Source organism: Macrotis lagotis, chromosome 5 (genome assembly GCF_037893015.1).
Source record: "Macrotis lagotis isolate mMagLag1 chromosome 5, bilby.v1.9.chrom.fasta, whole genome shotgun sequence".
In the NCBI taxonomy this organism is placed as follows: domain Eukaryota; kingdom Metazoa; phylum Chordata; class Mammalia; order Peramelemorphia; family Peramelidae; genus Macrotis; species Macrotis lagotis.
In genome coordinates this window covers 110,350,780-110,378,774 of record NC_133662.1, presented here as the reverse complement: position 1 = coordinate 110,378,774, position 27,995 = coordinate 110,350,780, and the positions used below count along the sequence as shown (strand labels likewise).

Here is a 27,995-nt window from a genome sequence, read left to right as displayed (position 1 = left end):
TCATTTATTATTATTTTGTCACTAAATCAAACACCTGTGATTTCCTTCCATTAGTGTAGATTGCTACCCCTCTAGGGCTTATAGGGGAAGAAAAGGGCTTGAAGTTCTCATTATCATATAGCTCCTATGTGTTAGAGGCAGGATTTGTATTTGTATTTAAATTCCTCAGAGGAATTCTTTTTTTTTGGGGGGGGGTTTGCAAGGCAAATGGGGTTAAGTGGCTTGCCCAAGGCCACACAGCTAGGTAATTATTAAGGCCTATTTTGAACTCAGGTACTCCTGACTCCAGGGCTGGTGCTCTATCTACTGTGCCTGCTAGCCGCCTCTCCTCAGAGGAATTCTTACGAGGTATGTAAGGGTAGTTTAAATATTCTCTTTTTTTACAGATGAAGGTACTATCTCTTATGGTCATATGTTCATTCAATCCAACTTTGTCATTTTACAGATGAGAAAATGATGTTCCAAGAAGGGAGGTGATTTGTTCAGGGTTAAACATGTAGTTATACATGTAGACAAGAATCTGAGACAAGATTTGGAACTCTGGACTCCTGGCTTCAAACCTAGGGTTTTTTCCCATTATCCAATCCTTCCTCTCAAAATCATATCATATATATATATATATATATATGTATATATATATATATACACATATATATATAAATACATATATATATATAAATACATATATATATGTATCTTATCATATGTATTTATCATATATATACCTTATCCTCAACTTCAAGCATCCTGATTGATAAGTTTTGGGTTATAGTGATCTTCATATTTCCTCTAATAGTTAATAAATGTTTTTTCTTTTCTTTTTTTTAAATGAATGACTAAATGAAATAAGTCTTATATTTAGAATATATTGTAGTGGAAAGTGCTTGAATCGGAGTCAGAGATTCTAAGTTTAAATCAACCAGGGTGACCAAAGAGCTAAGATTGTAAAAAATCAATAGTTTAAGAGTACAAAGAGTAAAAGTAGAGTTGTAAGTAAAAAAATAGTATAAGTAAAAGAGTTAGCTAAACTAGCAAATGTTTAAGATAATAAAAAAAGTAAAAAGAAAAATGAAAATAATAATAATAACAAAAATGCTTGGAATAAAAGTGAAACAATTTAACCATGAACTATTTAAACAATCCAAAAATATATGTCTCATTGTGCAGTTTAAATCTATCATCCCTGTGGCAAAATATAAGTAGTAGGTATCTCTTTAGACTTCTGAACTCATGATTTATTATTACATTATCATTCTAAAGTCTTTTAAAGTTATTTTTCCCCCTTAATGTTGCCATAAAGCTGTTTCTCCTACTTCTGCTCATTTTACTTTCCATCAATTCACAGAGTTCTTTTTAATATTCTCTGAAACTGTCCATTTCATTATTTCTTAAGGTACAATAATATTCTGTTAAATTCATTTGCCATAATTTGTTTATACATTCCCCAATATAATTTGGGACTGATACAAAAAGAGCTCTTATAAGTATTTTTGTATTTCTAGATCCTTTTCTTTTTTTCCTGTGATTTCTTTGAGGTAGAACATATATTCTAAGGAATTAATTATATAATCAAAAATTGGAAATGAATACCAGAAATGACACTGACATCGATTATAATAATTTGTACAAAATTTAATCAATGAAAATTAATTGCCAAAACATGGAGACCAAAAGACTCCAGAAAATACTTTAATCAGTAAACATCTAACTTAGTTGACATAGAAAGATGACTGAAAAAAAGCACATCAGGTTACAAATAAACTTGTTTGCAAAATCTTACCAAGAAGCATGATTGGCAATTATAGTTCTATCTTACAGAGAGAAGTAGTGAAAGGTAAAACAGTTTAAAGAAAAATTGGCAAGACATTCAAATTAGGGAAGATGTCACCCCTTTATTAACATAAATCATTCAAGATTTCTTAAAAGAAATAACAATAGAGATAACCTGTTCAATAACCCTCTGGGTTCCTTCAGGGACTAATATTTTGGAGATGGGACCAGGTTAGCCATGCTTCATTCACTGCCTAGAGATACTTCTTATTCTCCAGATTTTACCACTATGCCTTGGATGCCTTCTCCCACTGAAACTTCCTTCAATCACTGGGGTGTCTCCACCATACTCTCCCCCTTCTCCCAATGTCAAGTTCCTCCAAGACCTCCATTTTGGGGACAAGTCTGGCCTGGCTATGCTTCACCTCCCTCCTTGGCTATGCTTCTGACTCTAAGAACTTCTCTACCATGTCCCTGAACAGACACCTTCTTCCCCCACCCCAAGTCCTTCTCAGTTTCCTTTCATCATTGTTTTCCCCAAATAAGAAAACAACTTCCCACTCTTCTTTGTCACTGATGAGGTTGTTCATCTTATAGTGTATCATTAAATTTGATGTAGGAAATAATATCATACTAGATAAATCAATAAATGGCAATTTTTTTGGATTCAATCATTTAATTAATTCTGAAATCATCTAATTGCACTATTATCTAGCCTACAGCTCTTCACCTTGTTCACAAAAGCACATGATTGGCAGGAAAAGAAATACTTGTGAATTGACAGCATGAGAGACTTTATTAAAAGCTTTGCTGAAATCTAGGTATAATGCTATGTCTTCCTTTGACATATTCATGTAGTAACACTATTAGGAAGGGAAGATTGATCTGATTTGACTGAGCTTGCTGAAACTAAGGGAACCTATAGTAATTTATTTCCTCTCTAAATGTTTATGCATTCTCCCTTTGATATTATGCTCAAGAAATTTTTCCAGGAATCAAATTCAAGATGACAGGTATATAGTCTGAAGAAATCTACTACCACTTTCCTTTTTTTTTTTTTTTAATCAGGATCACATTTTTCTGTTTCTAGTTTGATAGCACCCTTTCCATGACTTTTCAAAGATCAACAAATATGGTTAAGAAACTGAGTCTGGTGGATCAAAATAGGTCTTGATGAATTCTTATTTGAGACCTCCAATGTCATCCAGTCTAACTTTCCATCAAGTGCAAGATCCCCATCTACTACTGTGCTTAAATACATAGACTTAGAGTATTCCCCTGGAGAAATGTCTCTAGGTTGACCCCAAACTGTCAACACTCTCTGATGATAAGTTGATCTGTACATCTGTACATCCACCTAACAACATGTAGGTTGTGATATATTTGGAATTAAGAAGATTTGTCTAATAATGCATCCACAGACTAATGAGAAAAAATCACTGGATGCAAATTCTTTTTTCCCCCACTGGATGCAAATTCTGAACCATATTTGTTGATTTTTGAATGGAAGTTTTAATTAAATGTCATTTAATCAAAGTTTTCTTAAATGATAAAATTCTATGATTTCTGTGGTTCCCTAATGCAGAAAATGCATAAATCTTTTTTCTCTACCAGACTGCAATAGTGGGAAATGTATTTGTATGATATTTTCCTTGTATTTCCTACCATTCTTGTTATAGTTTTAGGTACATTAATTGACACTTGTTGATTTAACTATTCATTTGGCAGTCCTAGATTAACTGTACTGCCAAAAGGAAGTTTTGCCAACAAAGTGTTTAGAGTGCTTATTACAAAACAGGAAACCATAGACTGGTTTAGGATAATCATAGAATCTCATTTAGTAGAGTTTTCCAATGTCATTCAGTCACACCTTCTATTCATTCCAAGATTCTCTTCTACACAATCTAATACATAATCTTGAAAAATCTTTCCAGGTTGACATAAAACCATCAACATTTTCTGGTTGCAATTGATCTATAAACACAGCTTGCAGCACAGTATAGTGAATAGTAATGGACCTGAAATAAGGAAGATCTGGGTTTAAATCACATCTCAGTTCCTTACTAGCTGTCTGACCATTGGTAAATCACAATCTTTCTCTGCCTCAGTTTCTTCAGCTATAAAAATGAGGGCAATAATATCACTTACCTCACAGAACTATTGTAAAGATCAAATGAAATAATGTATGTAAAGGATTTTATGATCTTTAAAGCACTGTACATATATGAGCTATTATCATTTCAATGGGCATATGATTTAACCAGTGTGAATCTTCCCTCCAATGATTTTCATACTCTTTCTAAGCTTCTCATCCCATACCAATCTTGTCCATATTTTCCTATAAATCCTACAGGTCCATCCAACATTTTAGGAACCTTTAGGACTCTCTTATTGTTTGATGAAATCTGTGGACCCATTCTCAGAATAATAGCTAAAAGTTCATACAATAAAATGCAAAAGATTACAGAGGAAACCAACAATACTGAAACACAGTTATCAAAATAGTTTATTTTTTAAAAGAAGTCCACAGACTCCAAGTTAAGAACCCCTCTTCTAGCTCTTTTGACATTATGTGGCAACCAGTAGGGGAAAAGAGAACATCCAAATTATTCTTCCATCTTGCTACATGACCAGCCCACTTCCTTTTATAATTATATACCTCTTTTAAGACTTTATGATGATTCTACTATTCAGCTGATTGTGGGTAATATATCAAAGCTTAACTGCAATGATCATGAGCCTCTTTATGGCCTTTTGGGAGATGTTCACCTTTAACTGGTTGAAGAATATGGTGTTCCATTCTTGTTTTTGTTTTAAGGAGAAGCTTGGATATCACTAAAAACACTACACAATTTCAAGAAGACAAGTCACCTTGTTCTCTTCCTATCCAGTTCTGGGTATAGTATGATATCCCATCTACCGGGTCTGTCCAAGTTTTATATAATGACAGACCATGTTGTATAGGTTATCCATTCAATTGTATATCATCATCTGCACAATAAGACAGTCTTCATTCACATTCATGTTTTGTTTTTGTTTCTTCTGTAGGTCAAACTCTTTTAGGAGTTCTTGTTCAGGAGACTCTGCAACATCTTGGGGTTTGATAAAGTCAGCATAGTGTCATTCATAAACAGGAACATCTAGAGAAACTCACTATGTATAGGTCATCTTTCTGTCATTTGGATTCTACATTGTTCATTCTTTATTACATTGGTAAACATCTCTAATGTGCCTACCTATTCTTGTTACATGCCTCATTTCATAATAATAATCAGCAGTTCATTGGGCAAAATTATTTCTGCTGTTATCTTCCCTACCAAAATCCAATAGACTTCATAATTTCAACTCAATCAATAAATATTTATTAAGCATCTATTATGAACTAGGCTCTGAGCTAAACATTGGGAATACAAAAAAGGCAAAAGTCAGTTCCTGCACTTAAGGAGCTTACAATCTAATGGGGGAGATAACATGCAAATCTGTTTCTGTTCAGGGTATCATCATCTTTCCATTCACCCAGGTCCACAACTTCAGAGCCATCCCCAACTCTTTCCTCTGCCTCGACCCAAATGAAAGGCCAAATTGCGTTGATTCTCTTTCTCCACAATTTTTCTTGTATCTGTTTCTTTCTCACTTCTCAAACCCTGAAATCACCCTAGTTCAGAAACTCTCATTACCTTGAAACTGGACTACTGTTAATAACATCAAAATTGGTTTCCTTGCTTTTAGTCCCTCCTCTTTCCAATCCAGGATAATATTCCTAAAATCAAGTCTGACTATGCCACTTTTCTGTTGTGTACAGGTAATGAGAGGTGGGTCAGTAAAGTCAGAACACAACATTTATGAGGGAGAATAATATGCACTAAATTTGGAAGGAAGCTCTTGTTATGTCTGTAGATAATTCTCATAAAGATTTTATACAAATAGGAAAATAAGTGTATGGTTATTTTTCTCTCACTTACCCTCTTCCCCCCCCCCCCCCTTTTTTTAGTAATAAGGTTTAATAATCTCCTCTTTCAGATATCTTGGAAATCCAACTCTCAATATCATCAGAAAAGAATTGCTTCCAGTACTTCCCCCTCTTTATACTTGATTTGTTCTACTTGCTCCTCCCACCATTATTTTTTTAATGCCTCATGCTTCAGGAGGAGGATCATGAAGTTAGAGCCAAATGAGGTGGCTTCATGGATACTGCAAGAGAAAACAGTTTACTATCGAAATCTTTATAGATCTCAGTTTTTGTTTGTTTTCTGTCTTCCTTCTGGATCATCAGTATGAGTCTGTCCAACTCCAAATCTTGATCATATGATTTAGTTTATTTGAATTTCCTCCCAAGCTCTCTGTAAATTTGTTTTTCCTCTTTCCTTCTTACTCTTCTAAAGGGATACTATTTATAATCTTCCACTCTTTCCCATCAAATAGTTTAGAAGTGAGTTTATATTCTAAAGCATTATTTTTTATTTTTATTATTTTTAATAAATTTATTCATTTTTCCAATTATATATGAAGATAATCTTCAACATTCATTTTTGTAAAGTTTTCTCCCTCCCACCCTTCCCTCCTCCAGCCCTAAGATAGCAAGTCATATGATACAGGTTATACATGTACAAACATGTCACACATATTTTCATATTAGTCATAGTGTAAAAGAAGAATCAAAAGAGAAAAACCATGCGAAGGAAAAAAAATCAAAAAAATTTTAAAAAGTGAAAACAGTATGCTTTGATCTGCATTCGGATTCCACAGTTTTTTCCCCCTGGATATGGTTAGTACTTTCCATTGAAGATCTTTGCTCACTGTATTCCTGAGTAGGGCTAAGTCTATCAGTTGATTCTCACACATTGTTTCTGTTTAAGTATACAATGTTCTCCTGGTTCTTCTCACTTCACTCAGCAAGAGTTCATGTAAGACTATCCAGCTTTTTTGGAAATCTGTCTGCTCATCATTTCTTCCAGAACAATAGTATTCTAACACATTCATATACCACAAACTTGTTCAGCCATTCCCCAATTGATAGGCTTTCCCTTAATTTCCAATTCTTTGCCACCAGAAAAATTGCTGCTATGAAGAGTCTTATACTTGTGGGTCTTTTCCCCATTTTTGTGCTATCTTTGGGATACAAATACAAGGCTTTGCACAGTTTTATTGTCCCTTGGGAATAGTTCCAAATTGCTCTCCGGAATGGTTGGATCAGCTCACAACTTAACCAACAGTGCATTTTAGTATCCCAGTTTTCCCATATCCCCTTCAATATTTATCAATTTCCTTTTCTGTCATATTAGCCAATTATGGCCAAATAAGTGTGAGATGGTTTTAATTTGCATTTCTCTAATTAATAGTGACTTAGAGTATTTTTTCATATGATTACAGATAGTTTAATTTCTTCCTTTGGCCATTTATCAGTCGGACTTGTAGTCTCATAATTTGATGCAGTTCTTTATATACTTTAAAAATAAGGCTTTTCTCAGAAACATAGGTTGTAAAAATTGTTTACCAGCTTTCTGCTTTCCTTCCAATCTTGGTTGCATTGGTTTTGTATTCTAAACTATCATTGCCCTTTCAGATTAACTGAGGTAGGTCCTAGGCTCTTTTCAAAGGTTTTGGAATTTCAGAGTCTGAGAGACCTCAATGGCCACCTACTCCAAGTTGTACCCTTCCACCACACACTAAACCACTAGTTTTCAAGGCAAAGCTTGAAGACTTCCAATAGGAGTGAACCCACAACTCCCCCCCCCCAAATCCATTCTACTTTTCATTAGACTTAGTTGTTAGGATGCTTTTTTCTTAGGCAAGGGATATGGAAACTGACAACTTTATCTCCCAAAGAGATAAAATAGGGAAAAAGACACATATGTACAAAAATATTTATAGCAGCTCTTTTTCTGATGGCCAAAATGGAAATTGAGGGTATGCCTATCAACTGGGGAATGGATCAATAAGTTATGACTTATGAATGTGATGGAATATTATTATACTATGAGAAATCATTAGTCGCCATATTTCAGAAAAACCTTCAAAGACTCACATGAATTGATGCTGGATATACACATTAACAGCAACATTATGTGATGATCAACTGTGATAGACTTAGCTCTTCTCAGTAATAAGTGATCAAAGACTTGTGATAGAAAATGTCATCTACATCCAGAGAAAGAACTATGGAATTTGAATGTAAACCAAAGCATACTGTTTTCACTTTTTAAAATTTGTTTTTTGTTTTTTATGGTTTTCCACTTTTCTTTTAATTCTTCTTTCACAACATACTAATATGGAGATATGTGTGATATGATTGTACATGTAGAACCTATATCAGATTACTTGCTGTCGTGGGAAGGAAAGAAGGAATACAGGGATGGAGAAAAATTTGGAACTCAAAATCTTACAAAAATGAATGTTGAAAACTATTTTTACATGTAATTAGAAAACAGAAAATTCTATTAACTTCAAAACAAAATAAAAAAGAAACTGACACTGCCCAGACATGGGATCTGATTGCAGGAATTACATCAAGTCTCTGTAACTTCCATCCATTTTCCCTCACTTTGTCCCTTCTTAATCTAAGGAGAACAAGTATGCCATCAGATTCTTCCACAGAACAATCCTTGAAGATAGTGATAATCTCTGTTTCCTCTCTTTCTTCTTCTTCCCCATCCTTCCATCTTCTATTCTCTGGGAAAAACACTAATTATTTCCACCAGGGCACTACCATCTTGGCTGCCCTCCTCTGGGCAACTTTCTCTAATTTAACATTATTACCAAAATGTCATCTGAAAACTAAATTCAATATTTAAGATGTAGTCTTAGAAGGGTAGAGCTCAGTAGCAAGATTATCAATCCTTTCTAAGAAACTATGTCTCTCTTAATACAATCTACAATAGTATTTCTTAGCTCATATCACACTAGCATCTCATATTAAGATTCCTATCTACTAAAACCTCCAGATCTTTTTCTTTAAAAAAGTGTATGGCCATATTTTGTTTTAATATCACCTGTACTTCCTAATGTATTTCTCCAACACAACCCGCCACCCCCAAATCTAGACACAATCCCTTATAGTAAAGAATAAAAAAAAAGTTCACCAAACTGTGGCATCCTATACCTATAGGGCCCCAAATGTGCAAAAAAGCAAAGTAAAGTACCTTCTCATGTCTTATTTTTTTAATTTTTATGGAAGGGAAGATCAGTCTTAGTCATAGCATTCAGTTCCTATTATTTTGGGGTTCTTTCTATTTACATTATGGAAGTTGTCATACATACTGTGTTCCTTTATTTTGCTGTTTACTCTAATTCACGTAAATTAATGTTTTTCCATTCATCATTTTCATTATTTTTTTATTGACTCAGTAATATTTCCTAACATTTATATCCCACAATATGCTTAGTCATTTGCAATCTATGGACAAACTATCTATTCTCAGTTTTGTGTTATCTTTAAAATGATTAGCATGTTATCTATGCATACTTTAATGCCACTGAAGAAAATGTTAAGTAGAATAGAGCCAAGCTCAGATCCAGGTATCCATCAGAGAAATTTTTCAAAGCTGATAATGAATCAGTGATTATTCTTAGGATCTGACTATTTAGCCAGTTCTGAAACCATCAAGTTGTTGCATAATCTAGTCTACATCTGTTCATCTTTTCCATAAGAGTAGCATTAGATGGGGGGGGCTAGGTGGCGCAGTGGATAGAGCACTGGCCTCGGAGTCAGGACTGAGTTCAAATCTGACCTCAGACACTTAATAATTACCTAGCCATGTGGCCTTGGGAAAGCCACTTAACCCTATTGCCTTGCAAAAACTAAAAAAAAAAAAAAAAAGAAAAAAAAAAGAGTAGCATCAGATGCTAACAAGTCTTCTATTAAAATTTAGGTAAGTTATTTCTACTTTCTATGATTACTAACCCTAAAGAAACAAGGGGAGATACCACCTTAAATTTTTTTTCTTGGGACCAATCTTGGTCAAGATAATTTCCATCATTTGGGCAATCCTTTTAGTTTGTCAGTGTAGGAAGTCTTCAGAAAAGGAAATAAGGTTAGATTTTCATGAGATAAAAATAATAACAACATTTATAGACCATTGTGCTAAGTGCTTTACATTATTTTCTTATTTAATCCTCACAAAAACCTGTGAGGTAAGTGTCATTATTATCCCCATTTAACAGATGGGGAAATGAGACAGACAGAATATAAGTGATTTGCCCAGAGTCTGAGCCCAGTATCTGAGGTCATATTTGAACTCAAGTCCACCTGACCCCAGGCTTAGACCATCTAATACTTTCCCTTTGTCAGTTATCTTTAATTTATTCTGTGTATGTCTTAATTGTATGTAGTTGTTTGCATGTTGTCTCATCCATTAAACTGTGAACTCCTTAGTAGTCTTTTGCCTTTCTTTATCTCTCCTGTAATGGTTGGTACATAGTAGGTGCTTAATAAAGGTAGTTGGTGGACTGATTTGATGAAGTCATATTGGACCTTTGTGTTCATGATTTTGGTCTTTTTATGGAAAATTGATTAAAATTGGCTAAATTTCCTTAGGGAATAGGAAAAGTCAATGTCAATTGCTATTCTTTTATTCAGTTCCATACTTTTGTATCAGTAGTTTGCTTAAATATTTGTTATAGTCAATTTTAACTTAAAAAGTATTTTTTATATCAAGAGATACTATCTCCATGGCATTCCCTTCATCTGTCCAATTAAGAATATGTGACTAATTTGCTGTGTTTTTTTCTTAGTGGACCAAGGCTGGCATCTCGCAAACATAGAATTTTCTTCTAATACTTATTAACTTGTAATCTGTTCAACAATTTTTACCAAGGGATTAGTATCAACATTATTCTCTACAGCTTTTAGAATTCCATTTTCAAGTCAGGATAATGTTTTCCCCTCTTCATTCTGTCTTCTTTCCTGTCTTCTATGATTTCTTAGCATTGTTGACAGTAGCTCTAAGATTACATTGTCAAGTTCCTTCATCACTTGAGAAGTAAATCACTAGACTTAGAGGCTCTGTTCATTCAAAGCCCCTTGGTACAATTACTGTTTTCTTGCCTACGTTGGGCTGTCATATCTCCTCTATGTTGTTTATGAGCCAGTGGTTATAGAAGTGGAGCTGTCTCTAGGAGAATTTCTTCCTGAAGCATTTTTTTTTTTATCTCAGGGAAAAAATTCAAGGACATACCAATGACATCTTTTGACAAATTATTTTTGATGGGAAGATCCCTCTCTTTGGTTTCTTCCCTCAGCTTCTTTTCCACTCACTTTTCCAGTCATTCTCCCCCCCCCCATATACTTTTTTTCTATTACCTCTTATCTTTCATCTTCACATCACTGGTTTTCACTTTGGTTTAAGTTCAGTATCATGACATGTTCTTCCTGTCCTGGCAAGTTTAAGCATAACTCTTAAAACTCACACCAAACCACATGAAAACACATGTCTTACTATTTCTCCATGCCAGCATAGTATTGAACTCAAAATACCTCTGAGGATGATTTGAATTAAATTTTAAGCCTGAATTCTGAATACAAATTATCAACTCAAAAATTTAGATAATAATAATAGTTAATATTTATATAATGCTTACCATGTGTTAGACTATGGAATTCTACTAAACACATGACAATTTGATTCTTATAACATCTTTGGGAGGTAGATGCTGTTATTATTTGTATTTTACAGATGAGAAAACTGAGGCAAAGGGAGGTTAAGTGACTTGCCAAGGTTCACTCAGTAGTGTCTGAATTATCATTTGAACTCAGATCTTCCTGGCTCTAGGCCCAGCATTTTATCTACTGTGTCATTGGGTCCTAGATGATTTATTTTAATCAAAAGCATTAATAATAGAATAATTATAACTGTTATTTATTTGGTGCTTGAAAGTTTGCAAAGTGCTTTATATAGATATATCATTTAAGCCTCAATATAACCCTATAAGAGAGGCACTATAAATATTATCATTATCATCCTCATTTTATCATTCTCCTAATTACACTGAACTCTGAAACATTACAAAACTTCTTAAGTGAAATCCAGAGCACTGTGAAAGAGATCAGTCTTGTTAGCTTAATTGGAAAAATTAGATAAAAATTTCATATCTCTCCTGTAACTAAACAAAAAGACAGACACATAGACAAATAGAGTGCCATAATTTTTATGGATGCCTGGTTTGTGTTTTTGTTGCATTTGTTTATTTTATCTTATTTTATTAGAATTAAAAGTTGGGCTTTTGAAAGTGCTAAGCAATTTAATTCCACATGTTTCTCTAATGCTTCATCATTGTGACCACAGGGCAGAAGTTCTAACAATTTTTACTTGTTGAAACAGCTCTGAGTTTAGTCCCAGAGAGAGATCAAATTTGTAGTCCAAGGACCAAGCAAGCTAAGTCTTAGGGTCTCATTACCAGGAGATGATGACTTTTTTGACCATGGCCAAACCCATAAGTAATCCATGAAAGAAAAGAAAGGAGGAAAAAAACAGCCCTGTGCAGCCCCTGCTTTTTCATCTGTTTCAAGGCAGTATTGTACATAATCTCTCACCATCCTCTCCAGCAGAATTTTATAAACAAGTTTGTATCTAAACCTGTGTTGCTCTTTACTGGCACATTCTGCTTAACACATGAAATGATAACTGGCCACAGTTGTTTGGGGATCTTTGGGTCAGAGCTCCTGACTTAGATGTTTTTATGTTGATTAAACTTATTCAAAAAAAAGGTAAAAATAAGTTCCGTAAATAGCTTTTCCTTTTGCCCTTCCCCCCATTTCTCATTTGTATGATTCATGGCTTGTTTGAATAGATCATATTGAAATGAAGACTTCATTATTACATTAGTGTCTTCCATTTATCTTTATTTTTCTTCAAACTTGTTGATCTTGACCTTTGTTCTAATTAGCTGATGATCTAAGTACACAGAGGCAGATAATTTTGAATTATTTCCACATAATTAGGTATTTTTTCCAGTTAAAACTGTTTTGGTGATGTTTGGTGCTTGGGGCAGAGAATGCTAAGAATCACAGTTTTCAGACCATCTACAAATATTAACTCAGCTGTTATTACTCAAAAGATGATATCTGGGTACAATTCTGTAGAACTGACATACAATAGGAAGAAATGAGCTACAGCTATGTGAACATCCTGCCAATAAATCAAACCAATGGATAAAAGGAAGTTGTAGTTAAATAGTTTTCTTTGGGGAGATGAATAGGAGTTGACAGAGAGTTTCAGTAGAAGGATGCTCAAAGGTAACAAGGAACATCATTTCATGGAACATTTCGTCATTTTATCTTTCAGTGCTTTTAATGAGCAGAAGCAATGGGAGCATAGCAAAGATTAGCTGCAATTCATTTGCCTATATATGTGACAGAGGGAGAAGAGGAATGAAAATTCTATGAAGGACTTGATAAAAACCAAGGCCACATGTCCCTTGGAAAAGTGGGTACCTTGGAGGATAGTGAAAAGCTGGAAAATCCATTAGGTATTTAAGAAATTAAATTGAGCAATAAGAACTGGAAGTCTCATGAGTATATCATATATATATATATATATATATATATATATGCACATGTGTTTATATATATATAATCACACATATATTTGCCTTTGTATTATCAATTTAATCATCAACAATGAAAATTTAAGTATACAAATATGAACAAACATGGTCAATGTATAGAACCATGAACTTACTGATATATTTGTTGTTTTTTCCTCTTAAGTGTTTCATTTAGTAGATATAAATTAAACTTTTTAGTTTTGAAAACCTGAGTTCAAGGTGTGCCTCTGATGTGGACTGCCTGTATGATATTGGGAAAGTCACTTAACCTCTCATCTGAAGTTGCTAACTGCTATTTTTTTCTAGGAATTCCCTAGACTTCTGAAATCATAGGTCCAATCCCTATTAAATTTAATTACTATTTCACATTGAATTAAGCACAATGGTAACAAAATTGTTATCATATCCCTTTCTGAACTTTTCATTTTTGTTTGTGTATTTTTAAGTTTACTGATGTTCTTTTCTTTCTCTATTTGGATTTCTATCACTAGCTATTAACCACTCCTCGATAAAACAGAAGTCTCTTGTAATAAATAAGGTGTTGAATTTTTCCCCAGACTTGTGATATCATAGGTATAGTGTTTTCCAGTGAAGAAATCGTACAAATGCAGATTGGTCCCTTTGTAATTTGTGAATATATAGGGCACCATAAGGTCACACAATTTATATGGAATCACACAACCAATATGTGTCAGAAGTTGGACTTGGACCCAGGTCTTCTGGACTCCAAGGTCAGCTCTCTAAGCACAATGCTACTCTGACATCATCAAAGTATAGTTATCTTCTCATTCTGCACACCTATCCCAGAAGGTGATATGACAAGCACCAAATATCACCAAAGCATTTTTGACAGAAAAAAATGCCTGATTATGTGGAAATAATTTCAAAATTAGCTGCCTCTGTGTGCTTAGATCATCAGCTAATTAGAACAAGGATCAAGATTAACAAGTCTGAAGAAAAGATAAAGATGAATGGAAGACACTAATATAATACTGAAGTCTTACTTTCAATCTGATCTATTCAAAAAATTCATGAATCATGCAAATGAGAAATTTGGGGAGGGGAGAAAGGAAAAGCTATTTACTGAACTTATTTTACCATTTCTTGAATAAGTTTAATCAACATAAAAACATCTAAGTCAGGAGCTCTGACCCAAAGATTTCCCCAAACAACTGTGGCCAGTTATCCTTTCATCTTTGTGTTAAATAGGAAAATGTGTCAGTAAAGAGCAACACAGGTTTAGAATACAAATTTGTTTATAAAATTCTGTTTAAGAAAACAATGAGAGATTATGATCAATACTGCCTTGAAAATGGTGAAAAAGAGCAGAGGTGGTAGCAATTCTGTAGAATCTGTATGTTCAGAAAAGGGCAGAGACTATCAGGGAATGTAAGGGCTAACCAATCATGGAGTACTATATTGAGTTTTTTTGGCTCAGTTGAATTTTTTTTTCCCCTCAACTCTTTGAAGTTGATGGGAGGAAGCAATCGATTATTTTGCCTAGAAAGGTTCACAATACTTCAAGAGATAAAAAAATATATAAATAATAAATGGTAATAATGATTTATCAAATAATAAAATATAAATTCCTTTGAAGACTGGGGCTGTTTAATTTTCAATCTTTATATCTTCAGCACCTAGTTTAGTAACTATCACATAAGAGATGCCTACTATACACTATACATGATTCTGTTTGATTATCAAGTTCATAAGCAAGTCAAAAACATGAAGATGGGTGCAGCTTACATGCTAACAACCACTGCAGAGAATAAAGTAAATAAATCATCAGATTTTAATAATGTTCTCTAAACTAAGTCAATATATGCTCAGACATTAAGTGATTGTACTGTAAAAGTAGGCACTCAGGAAAATGGCAAAAATGATCTTGAAAACATGAAATTAAGGATGAAAAAATTAAAAGATCAAAAACTTACAAACTACTCAAGAGCGTCACCTGTATACAATGAAAGATTTCTTCAAGAGGGGAATCGGAAGGTGTTGGACATGGTGAGAACTTAACAAAATGAGGGGGGAAAGGAAATTGACTCTTAGACAGGAAATCACTGATTAGAAACCCAGCTGCCATTTCAGAATCAGCTGTTTGTGTGTAGTCAGATTATTGACTGGCTAGAGCAAAGGTCAATGTAAAGTGCTGAATTGGTAGAAAGGACAGAGATGAGAAGCAGACACTGGATATGGTCAAACCCAACCTGTTTAAACAATCTGTCAACTCCTAAACATGGGAAATAGGCAAAAGTAAATAAAATAAAATTCCATCAGTGTATCTTCATGAAGTTACAAAACAGTCATCACAATGAAGTCAAATAACTGCTTTTTCTAGCAAAGGCTTAATCTTGTCAATCAGAGAGAGACAGTAGACAAGGACCAATACCAAGTTAGATTATAAACCCATGTACAGAACATCATGGAATAAATTGGTAGGAAAAATAAAAGTGATATACCCTCACAAAACAGTGAAAAGTGGTTGGGTATCTGTTCAGATCCAGGTGCTTTCTCTTTTCTATTTCCTCTTAAGTATCAACTACACTTCTTACAAATATTAGCTATGAAGATAATAGGATTTCAATATAGTGGTTTCATTAATCATGAATGATAAAATTCATTTCAAAGTTGTCATTCTCATGATTTCATCCAAAAGTGCTCTCAGGATGGTTAGACTTTGTTTCCTCATCAGCTGAGTAGTGACATCAAATGGGGAAAGGAGGGGAATGTAAAGTTTAGGTAACCAAGTTTCTTGGTTTATACAGAATCCAAACAAAAGAAAATGATGTAATTCAAATGTTCCTGTGCACAGATGATGCCGTCCTAACTATATTGAATCTTGAAACACTGCAAAGCTTCCTAAATGAAATCCAGAGCAATGTAAAAGAAATCATTCATGCTAGTCAGTTTGGAAAGAGTGTATAAAAACTTCTATCAACCATTCAACTAGACAGACAGACATAGCACAGACAAATAAACTTTATAAAGCTCAGAGTGGTGTGACATATATGGATACCTGGTTTGAGGTTTTTAGTAATCTTATTCTATTAAAGTTAGAAGTTAGGCTTCCGTATGTATCAATACATGTTATATGTTTCACATACATGCTCATATATACACATACATGTTTACATATTTACATAAGCATATATGTAGCAGTATGCTTAAAAAAATTTAACAAACTAATTCTGCTCTCCATCAAAGGGCACAATTTTAAGTAAGTTTAATTTGCATTGCTAATAATTTCCCCTTCACTTTCTTAAGTCTAGACGATCAAAACAGTGATAAATCAGATCTGCATTCATCTGTTCTTGAGATTAAATGTTTATATTGAAAATTTAATAGTCAACTCTAAAAAGTCAATTTGATCTTGCTCAAGCACATCCTTATATGTCTTTGAAAGACCTATAAAATAATTTGCATCCATAACCAAATAAGGAAGTTTGGATGGAATGAATTTGGATATTGCAGAGTGAACATATACACATACAAGTGTAGCATATCCTCTGAACCCATGGTCCCAACTCACATTAATCGGGGTCCCTGGAGGAGTGATTTCTTTTTCAGGTACATAAGGTAGGTTTATTGACTGACTGACTGACTGTTGGTGATCACCCTCTTAAGGAATGAACTGGTTTATCATATTAAAATGAAGACATAAAATTGTGAGAAAGACGAGAATGGCCAATTAGCTCTAGTGATCGAGTGTTGCTTTCAAAGCTCTTGATCATGCCCCACTTTTTTTTTAATGTTATTTTACTTTTTCAATTACATGCAAGGATTGTTTAAAACTCACCTTTTTTTTTTTTGATTTTGGGCTCCACATTTTTCTATCACCCTCCCCCTCTCCCCTTGGCAGCAAGTAATCCGATATAGGTTGTATTTGTACAATTGTGTTTAATATATTTTCATATTAGTCATGTTGTGAAAGAATTGAAACATAAGAGGAAAAAAGTCATGAAAAAAGAAAAAGATAAACAAGTTTTTAAAACAGAGTATGAACATAGTGTGCTTTGCTCTGCATTCAGACTCCATAGTTTTCTTTTGATGTAGATGACATTTTCAATCACAAGTCATTTGTAATATCTTTGATCACTGTACTGCTGAGAGGAACTAAGTCTATCAGAGTTGGTCATCACACTGTTGTTAATGTGTACAATGTTCTCCTGGTTCTGCTCACTTGCCTCAGCATCAGTTCATGCATGTCTTTCCAGACTTTTCTGAAGTCTGCCAGCATGAGCCACTTATCAACATCACATGTGAACAGCCCCATAAAGCTTACAAAGCCCCATATATTCATTCTCCCACTTAATCCTCATAGCCAATAGCACTATCCCTATTTTACAGATGAGGAAAGGGATCCTCAACTAGGTTAAGTAATTTGCTTGGGAATGCACAGCTGCTATATGACTAAAGGGGTAACTGGAAACCAGGTATTCTGGATTCTAAGACTATTGCTCTTTCTATCATTCTACACTCTGTCCTTAAATACTATTTCTTCCTACTTCAGGCTCATAGAATCTAGAATTGCAGGGATCTTAGAGATTGTTTAGTCCAAAGCCTTTTTTTTTATATAATAATCAATGATGATGATGATGATGATAATAATAATAATAATAAAATATATAAAGTGCTTACTATGTGTAAGGTATTGTGTCAAGTGCTTTATAAATATTCTCTCACAACTTTGCGAGGTAGGAAGAATTATTATTCCCAACTTGAAGATGAAGAAACTGAGGTAAAGAGCTCTTAAGTGACTCGTCCAGGGTTCATACAAATAGTAAATGTCTGAGATTAGATTAGTGTTCAGATCTTTATGATTCCAGACCCTATGCTCCCTCTGAATGGAGCCCTCAGAAAGTTCTTCATACTTTTTCCCCTCAGTTTCCTTTTTAAAACTTTTTTTCCCTTTCCTAGGTGAGGTACTAGACTGATGTATTCCAAGAAGACTTCAACATCCTTTAACAACTTTGACTTATGAAAAGCCACTGTGTGGTATTGAAGGTGAGAACTATTCTCTTGGGCACTAGAGATAAACCTTAGTCTTCATCCTTAGTCTTTATCAAGGGAATAAGTGAATGATTTGTCTTCCATAGATTGGGGTAGCCATATCCCACACCCCACAACTTCAGGTCGGGCTTTCCACCCTCTACAGCCCTGAGCTAAACCTGCTGTTTATGACCAGAGTGAAGGATGTCCTGGGTCCAGGAAGTTCTGTTGGGGCTACAGAAAGAGAAATGAATTGGGAGCTACAGGACGTGGGTTCAAATCAAGCCTTTTCCATGTGACCTCTGGTAACTTGTTTAATTTACAAGGAGAAAGAAGAAAAGAAGAGGGCCAACTAAGTAATCTCGGAGGTCCCTTAAAATTCTAGCTCTCAATCCCAGAGTCTATGATTTCCATGGGCTAATGTATGCAGATTGCAGCCAAAAGTTAAATGAACTCCATGGGATCCATTTTCCTGTTATCCTCATTTAATTTCCTTCCTATTCCTATTTTTCTTTACATCAACTTAAGAGAAATACACTGTTCTCATTCAGAGCCCCTGATAAAGATCTGTTTCTCTTTCTAAGGTAGAGAGCTCTGTTAGGTTTACAGGAGGCCACCAGAAGGTAAGTGTCTATATCTGCAGTCAGATGAGATCTGGAATCTTTAAGGGAGATTGATTTTTCCTGGTTCTTTATTTTTTCCTTCTGAGTTTTTCTTGTGGGCAAGGACAAGCATGAATTAAGATGATGTGAGAAGGAAAAGTTTGTCTTCTTGTTCCCATTTCTACCTACATCACCTATCCTCTCCTAACTCTGTGATACCCTTGCCCCATCCTTGAGGGGCTCAGTGCATTCCTGTTGCTTGTGGCTGCCTAGTTTCCTATCTTCATGCCAGTGTTTTCCTTAGGTCTACCTTTCCTGGAATGGAGCTACTTGTTTCTAACTACCACACTTTTATCAATATTTATCAATTCTGTGTCCTGTACACCCAGGATTTTCCAAAATATTTTCCAAAATAACAGTAAGAAGAGTACACTAGAGAGCGCATAGGAGTTGGAATCAGATGACCAATTTTGCCCCTTAACTATCTGAGTGATCTTGGACAAGTCACATTGATTGCCTCACTGGGTCTCATTTTCCACTAACTATTGAATAAAAGAGTCATACTATAAAAGGTTGAAGATCCTTTCCAATTTATAATCCTATCCTACCTGGACATGCCATGTTGCTAGTGGCTGCTAAAGGATTCTCATGCTTTGGTAGGTTACCTTTCCCAGTTAAACACCTTTTCATTTTAAAAGAGGGCTTTTAAATCATGTGACTCCAAAGGTTGAAATTTTCTACTCACAGTAGATTTACTAAGGTAAATTTGGGAAGTGTGGAGTCTTTCAGAGTTCCTGAAATTCCTGTCCCTCACTATGGCCAGATCTGGATAAGTGAACCCAGTCCAAGGCATTTACTAGATGTGACCCTTGGATAAGTTATTTAAACACTCTTTTTCTTAGCTATTATGTCACATATCTCACATGGTTGTTAAGATCATATGAGAAAAATATTCAAAGCACTTTATAAATGTTATTGTAGTATATAAACATTAGCTTCTGTTGCTGTTATTACTGGCCCAGTTTTTGCCTAGAGAAAGTATAATGCATATTTCTAATAATCATAATAGGAACTGAGCAACAGAGTACACAAGAAGAATCTCAACAAATTTGGATGGAATATTCAAGAAAACATATTCTAACCTTCATTCATTTATTCAGTCAGCAAACAAAAATATTCAGGCAAAATTTTGTTTCTTCCTTTTAGAGACCTAAGAAAACTGAACAGATTTCTGAGAAGCTACCAAGTGCATCTCAGTTTTGATGAGTAAAATTGGCCCCAAAAATCTGTTCTGTAACTTAGACCTTCTACACACAGGAGTTATTTAATAAGTTTGTTAAGTAAATTTAATTGAATTGAAATCCAGGCATAATAAGTCTTTGGAAAATACATAGATCCAAAAGGATGAGTAGAAAGGAGCCAATATCAATTAAAATTTAATACATGTGTTTATTAAAGCAGCTACTCTGTGAGTAGCATTGTGCTAAGAATTAGAAGATACAAGGATGAATGAGACCCAGTCTCTGCTTGCAAGATTTGCCATCTATCAGCCAACATTAAAAATCATAGTTTCATAGATTTAGAGCTAGAAGAGACCATAAAGGCCAACAAGTCCCTCATTTTATTTTTTGGATGAGAAAACTGAGACCTAGAGAAATTAAGTGATTTCCTCAAGGTCATGAGACTAAATGGAACAGCTAGTAAGAATCCTCGGATTTAAGTCTTGACTCCAGTTCAGAAGACTGTAAACTGAAATGAGCCAGAATTTTTTAAATTATTAAATAATTACATAATATTCATTATAAAATTTAGCAGTAGCCATATGGTTAAATGCAGGCCTGACCTTACCTAAAAGGTAATAGGATTTTGAGGGAGGAGTGTCAGGATATACTTTATGGTCAGATTGCAGAATCTGAAATTCTAGGTAGAGGAGTTTGCATTTTATCCTGCATACAACAGGGAGCTATTGAATGTTTTTAAGCCAGGGAGGGGTGGTGGTGGTGGTGGTGGCATAAAGCACCTTTTTTGCTTTAAAAGATTATTTGGGATATGTGAAAGGCAAATGGCAGAAAGAAGAGACTAGGGTAAGGGGGACAGAACAATCAGGAAACAACTACCAGTGTGGAGATGAGAAAAAAGAAGTACCTGTTTGGGAAGAATGGAAAGAGTAAGGAGAGAGAAGAGTAAAATACAGCACTGAAGTTTCAAGCCTGGGTAGTTGGAAAGATCATAGAATCAAAAATTTAAAACTAAAGAGTACCTTCAAGGTCCTTTAGTCCACTGATATCAGCCTCAAAAAGAAGTGGAAGTTACTTAGCTGTATGTAAGCCACATATTAACTTAGAAAACCACATATTAACATTAGATATGTTTTATTACATTTTATTTATTATCATAATCATTATTACTTTAATTCTATTATAATAAATATTCATCAATTCTATTTTAATCTAATGCTGCCTGAAGGTTAAATTTTTTAATATCTCTGCTCTAGTCTATGCCCCTCATTTTACTGATGAGACAAATGAAGCTCAGAGAGGCATATAGGATCACAGAACTGGTAAGTATCAGAGGCAAGATTGAAGTCAGGTATTCCCAACTCAAGTCTGTTATTCTAGCTACTAGCCAAGCTATCTCATTATTTTTGATACTTCTGGCATAAAATAATAGAGAAGTGAGGGAAGGAGAATACAGTGAAGTCAGTCTGGGATATGATGATTTTGAGGCAGTAATGGGATAGAAAGGTGAGAGAGTTCAATGAAGATTTCCCTACTTCCTAATTTTGCCTAAGGCTAAATAAAAGGCTAGTCATCTCAGAAAGGCTTCACCAACTTTATTCAAAAAGAAAATAAAGTAAGGTTGATTAGGGGAGAATCCTGAGATCCTAAAGTGACCTTTTAACTGGACATTACATTACCTTCTGCACATTCATGTTCACCTGATCACCTTTCAATCACAGATCCAGGCTATGAAAAACAGTCATTGTGTGTGTGTGTGTGTGTATATGTGTTTATGATTAGGATAGAGGTAGAGAGGAATGATGAAAGGAAAGAAGGGAAAAGTCATAGGTGGCAAAGTCATTGGTGGCTCAGCGAATGTAGCCCTCGATCTGCAATTCAAATCTCACTTTAGAGGCTTCCCTGGTGTGTGACCTGGGCAAGTTCCTTAACCTCTTACCTCATTTTCTTCAACTGTAAAATAAGAATAATAGGGTTGTCTGTCGAGAGAATCAAATGAGTTGATATTTGTAAAACTACTTAACAAAGTGTGCTAGCTATTATTATTTATTAATTATTATAATTAGCCCTTTCCTAATTGGAAGCAGCTGAGTCAAATCTTTGGGAGATGTTTAAAGACCTTTGACCCTTAGGTATTATTGAGGCTACCCCCTTTTTTTATTTTCCCAACAAAATAGGAAACCGAGACTCGGGAGGTCAGCTGACTTGTCTAATGTTACAAAGGTAGCAAATGTCAGAGGGGTATTTGAACTTAGGTGATCTTTCCACTGTATTAAAATATTTCCCTTATCATCCTGAACCACTTGACTAAATTACTTTTTTTTTTTAACATCCACTAAAGGGATGCAAATTATCAACTTGTAGAAAAAAAGTTGCTTTCAAAACATTCTCCTTTCTGAGCTGGAAAAAAACACCCATGGGAATTGGTTTATATTCTAAGTTCACAGAACTGAATTCTGCCAAGAATGAAAATACAATAAAAACAACAATTAACTCTAACCCAACCCTTTTCGTTTTTTATTGAAGACCCCTGTGTGGAGGTCAATAACACTTGTAAGCTAAAGTTGAATGCACTTTATTTAGAGTTTGACCTTGGATAGGTATTCATGCTGTAGTCTCCTTCCCTCACTTCTCACCCTCCCCCACTACCCTTTATCTTCTGGCCTTCTCACTTATTTCAACTGAAACTGAAACTGGCTGAGTTGTAATTTAAGTAAAATTTTGCTCTATAAAGCCATGATTATACTACTCAAATACAGTATTCATAAAGTTGCAAGCAAATTGCTTTATTAGTCTGTTGCCTATGTAGGCAAAAGTCTCTTTGATTTACAATAAGAAAAAACTTGGACAAGGCATTTTAGCTGGTTGGGGAAATGCTACTATCCTTTTTTGGAAGTGGAAAAAAATTAAGAGAAAGATGAAAGAAGGAGTCATGATCTTCACAAATAGGACATACATAAGAGGTGGCATATGAAGTAATCCAGGCCTGGAAGATGAAGGGAGTAGAACTCCCCACCCTTGGCCTCCCACAACATACCTAGGTATTGGGGGACCTGTTAGAGCAAATACCACTGGCTACCTTCCCCCCAAGTTTCCTGCCAATGTCCACTTCCTCTTATCCCATTATAATCAAGAGATAATAATCCAGTGATCATTGTTTTGCCTTCAGTGGTCGAGTAGATAAAATCTAATCCTTTTTCCCCTTGACAGCCATCAAATACTTGAAAACAGGGGGCATGTGACCCCCTATAACCAGACTTCTTTTATTTCTATAAACTCCCTCAGTTCCTTCATCTGATTCACATAGAGCATAATTTCAAATCCCTTCACCATCTAGCTCAAACCTACAAGTAAACAGCATTTTTTAGTTTTTATTTTTTTAGGTTTTTGCAAAGCAAATGGGGTTAAGTGACTTGCCCAAGGCCACACAGCTAGGTAATTATTAAGTGTCTGAGACCAGATTTGAACCCAGGTACTCCTGACTCCAGGGCCAGTGCCTAGCCGCCCCTAAACAGCATTAAGAGCTGACTCTGGTGCTGTTCTAAGCTGCTCTGGAGATACAACTGTAAAGCCAAAAACAATGAAAAACAAAACAAAAAAATCAGGAACTCATATTAGGTAGAAGACAAAGCATAAAAAGGACCAGGGAATGGGAAGCTGGTATGGTTTGGGCCAAAATGAGGGATGGCAAATCTGGGTCCTTCCTCAAAAATGGAAGTTCCTAGAAGAATGAGGAAAAAGGGGCCATAGGGGTGGAGAAAGAAGACAGCTGACATCACTTCTGTAGCAACAAATAAGGAAGAAAAAAATTCTTCTCATTGGAGGGGAGGAGAAATCCGGACAGTTCTTGGAAGAGAGACTATTTCGGAAAGGGAATTTTGGGGGGATAAACCTGCTTTGAACACATCTACTTTAGTCATTTTTTCCCCAATCCTGCCAAAAGAAGTCCTCCCTGGGTTGGTTCCCAGAAGAAGCAGAATTCATAGAATGCCATTCACAGCACTTACCGGATCAGGTGTCTCACAGCCACATCAAACTGTAGAAACATAACTTCTCTTCGGATCATTAGTGACTGGGCCACTTGGTTAGGATCCTGGGGGTTCTGAAGGCTGTCAATCATCCTCTGCACATCTCTTAGTTCAGCCCCTGGAGAGACAAAGCAAAACTCACTAGTGCTTCACTAACCCCTAGAATTTCATGCTTTAAGAACCATCCCCCCATCCCTATTTTCCCCATTCTTCAATTATTCATTATGATATATTAAATATTGTCCTGACCATTTTACAGAAGAAGGGGAAAAACAGCTCAGGGAGGCAGCTAGCCTGCCTAAGGCCATGGGCAGCAGGGTCAAGGACTACAGTCTAGATCTTCTGATTCCAAGTCTGGATTTTTTTTTTTTTTTTTTGATGAATGCTACTTACTATCTGTGTACTGACCAGGTTACTATGATCTGTCCTTATGCCCACTACTAATTTCTCACCAGTCATTCATCTTCTGTGTTTTTTTTCTCTCAAAAGCACCCCCTCCTACCCTTAACCCCAAACTATCTTAGAAAAAAACAAAACAAAAAAAGTTCCCCAGACTTGCATTAATCACATTTTGTGCCAGGCCAGCAAAACTGTGTGTTCTAGAAACCAGAGCATGGTTTCTCTTTTCCTTCCTTCCACCCCCTATAAGATAGAAATTTGCTTCCCTTTATACTATAAGAGGAACAAGCTGTAGAGGAAAAAATTACAACTGGAGGATTTATGAGACTCTAGCCCTATGCTTGGGGGTGGGGAGAAGGAAGAGAAACCTAAGGAACTGGTGGTTACAGGCCTCCTTCCTTAAAGTCTCTGGGGAATTTTAATTTATGATCACTCCTATTGAGGTTGCTTCTTTCTCCTATTAATACCAATGAGAAAATCAAGATCAGAAGCAGCCTTAAGAGTTAGTGCTCACTTTTCAGCCCCCAGGCTATCCAAATTTTCTGATCCAGCCTCAAGGGTCAAGAGGAAGAAAAACAGATTAATGCAAATAAAATTCAAAAAAGAATCTCAAAATCGAAAAGCAAACTATTATTGCTTCTCTTTCTGCCTTACTGTAACAAGGTACTATTGCAAAAGAGACCCAATTTGTCTATCCTCACCCTGGAGAAATGGTGGAATAGGCACATTTTTACCAGTAAATTTTGTAAGAGCCTTCGGTTAGTTTCCAGATGATAAAGAAGGAAGAATGGTACAGTGAAAATTGGGGAGGTAGAGGAACTGAGTGTAAATCTCACATCTCATGCTTATTACCCATATGACCTTGGGAAAGTCACTTGATTTCCTGGGAAATTTCCTCAGCTGTAAAATGAGGGAGTTGGTCTAGAAAACCTCTATAAAGGTCTCTTAGATTTAGGAGTTTAAGTTCATGAAAGCTCTTGGGAATATTAAGGGGATGGATTAGTCTAATACAAAGATTCTTAGTCTTAAGTCCGTGGGAGGTCCATGAAGATATTTCAAGACACCAGTGATAGGATGGGAAAATATATACACACACATATAGTCAATCCTCTTGTGTGACTTGAAGCATTTGCATTATTTTATTAGTAACACTTTCATATTGGCAAACTGCATTTTCGCTGCCAAGTGCAATGGAGAAAAAACAAGATGTACTTTGTAAACCAGCTTGTGAAGCCACCAGTATTCTCCCTGTTGTAAAAACTTCTCTGTGAATTCATTGGGTATTTCCATTGTTTGCCTGTAAAACTCAAGTTTTGTTTTACAATTATACCCCCCAAAATATAGTGCAAGTTCCTTGGGATCTAAGGTAATGTTAAGACCTCACTAACCTCAGTTTCAGATAACAGCAACTAAAGTCCCAGCAACCTCTCTCTTGTTTTTTTTTATTTTTTTTTTATTATTTTTAGGTTTTGCAAGGCAATGGGGTTAAGTGGCTTGCCCAAGGCCACACAGCTAGGTAATTATTAAGTGTCTGAAGCTGGATTTGAACCCAGGTCCTCCTGACTCCAGGGCCAATGCTCTATCCACCGCCACCTAGCTGCCCCCTCTCTCTTGGTTTTAAGAGGGCAGTCAAGGTATAGGGGTTTAAAAGCAGTATAGTATACAGTACAATGCCCTCACACTGCCATCTGTCACAGTGGAAGATAAGATTCAGGTTAAAAAAGTTTTAATTTTAGGAATTTTATTTGCTATATTTATGGAATTGTAGATTTCATGTTTTATGAAAAATGAATATTGCCTGAAATCAATGTTTTTTTTTTTAAATGGAGCTTTTAGGACAAAAGATGACAGAATTCCAGGGAATTACTAGCATAAATTTACATTAATGATATTTTATATTCTGTATTAGAAAAAGTACATATAATGAGAATTCATGTTTTGTTATGACTTTTGTACCTTTTTCTAAGAATATTACCCCTGTGAAATTTGAGGATTGAATATGTATATCTTATTTTAACTAACCTCTGAAAAATTATTCTGAGAAGGGGTCCAGAGGCTTTATCAGACTTTACCACAAATAGAGTTTAGAACCTCTGCCCTAGTGTTATTTGATATCCTCATATTAAGGCCGTCCATTCACCCTGAATATGTTGGAGGAAGAAATAAAGGGAGCAGGGTATGACTATGTCAGTATTTGGAAAATGGGATGGAGGTTGGGGAATGAGGTAGAGAGTGGAAAAGCTGAGGAAGAAGAATATAGTGAAAAAAAACTATATCTGAGTGGTCAGGACAAAATTGGGATAGTGCTGGAGGAACCAGTAGCTGGGACATATATTGAGTATAGTAATGCTAAATTTTTTTAACCAGCTTACTAAAGGGGAGATTAAAGTCTTATTAACCTTGATTCTTAGAAGAGAAAGAGGATTTTGCAAACTAATCATCATATGGAGGTTTACGGTGCTCTATCCTTCAGTGATGGCCTATTCTTCCCTGGGCATCATCCTGGTCCATCCTGGGCTTCCTGAAGTCATGACAGCACTGTCTCTATGCTTTAGAACCAGAGGACCAGGACAAATGAGGAGGAAGACAAACCCTGGGTGGTGAATATCAGGACATCTCTTCTTTTGTTCCTTCCCTCCATCTGACACAGGGACCAAACATGAATGCAATATTCCATCAGTGTACCATTCTGATTCAGGGAAAGTCAGTAGCCAAAACTTAATGTGAATATGATTTCTTTTTCTTCACCATTGGAAACAAACATGGTTTTGTGAGAGTCTCAAATTAGTTTGGCCACATTTTTATCATTTTCATAACTCTATGATTTTATTAGTTCTTAAGAGATATTTCTAACTAATGGGGAGTGATATTTGAGCTACATGAATAGGGGCAGGGGAAGATGGAAATCCTTTTTGTCAAGCAGGCCTATAAAAGAAAGCATCTCTTCACAAATGCAGCCAACACACTCTGTGCTTCATTTGTCTTGTAATATTTCAAAATCATGAGCACGATGTGTTAGCAATTTAACTTTCAATAGCCTCCTGATTTCTTTAAATGGATATCATATTGCAAATGCAAAACTTGTATCAGATTTCTTACCATCTCAGGGGAGGGAAGGAGGGATTGAATTTGGAACTCAAAACTTTAAAGAAATGTTTATAATTGTTTTAATATGTAATTGGTGGAAAATAATATATTAAAAAATTTTAAATAATAAACGAACATCACATATACATTCTCCTTTCAGAGCCAATTCCATCTGGAGTTGCACCTGGATTTCAAATAAAGCTGGTGACTTAGAAGAAGGAAGGAAGAGAAGGCAGGAAGTTTGTCATGGCCTCTAAAAACTACTTTGAATTTAACAGCAAGCATTTATTAAATGAAATTCTGTGTAAATACAAAAATACAAAAGCAAAAGTCCTAAC

General features: G+C 35.3%; 1 protein-coding gene and 1 long non-coding RNA gene across 4 annotated transcripts in view; one reads left to right on the top strand and one right to left on the bottom strand.

Moving 5' to 3' along the window:
- Window positions 1-27,995, bottom strand: part of LOC141487779 (uncharacterized) — a 201,212-nt gene that overhangs the window by 54,204 nt on the left and 119,013 nt on the right. For both annotated transcript variants that reach the window (XM_074187305.1, XM_074187306.1), the window contains one exon: window positions 24,151-24,289. In XM_074187305.1, the coding sequence (XP_074043406.1) occupies window positions 24,151-24,289 (139 nt within the window). The remainder of the gene's footprint in view (window positions 1-24,150; window positions 24,290-27,995) is intronic.
- Window positions 271-27,933, top strand: LOC141487783 (uncharacterized). 2 transcript variants are annotated; one of them, XR_012468513.1, is made up of 3 exons: window positions 271-348; window positions 18,232-18,318; window positions 27,818-27,933. It is a non-coding gene; the product is annotated as an uncharacterized LOC141487783 (long non-coding RNA). The 2 variants fall into 2 exon arrangements; XR_012468512.1 differs by lacking the exon at window positions 27,818-27,933 and adding an exon at window positions 18,411-18,724.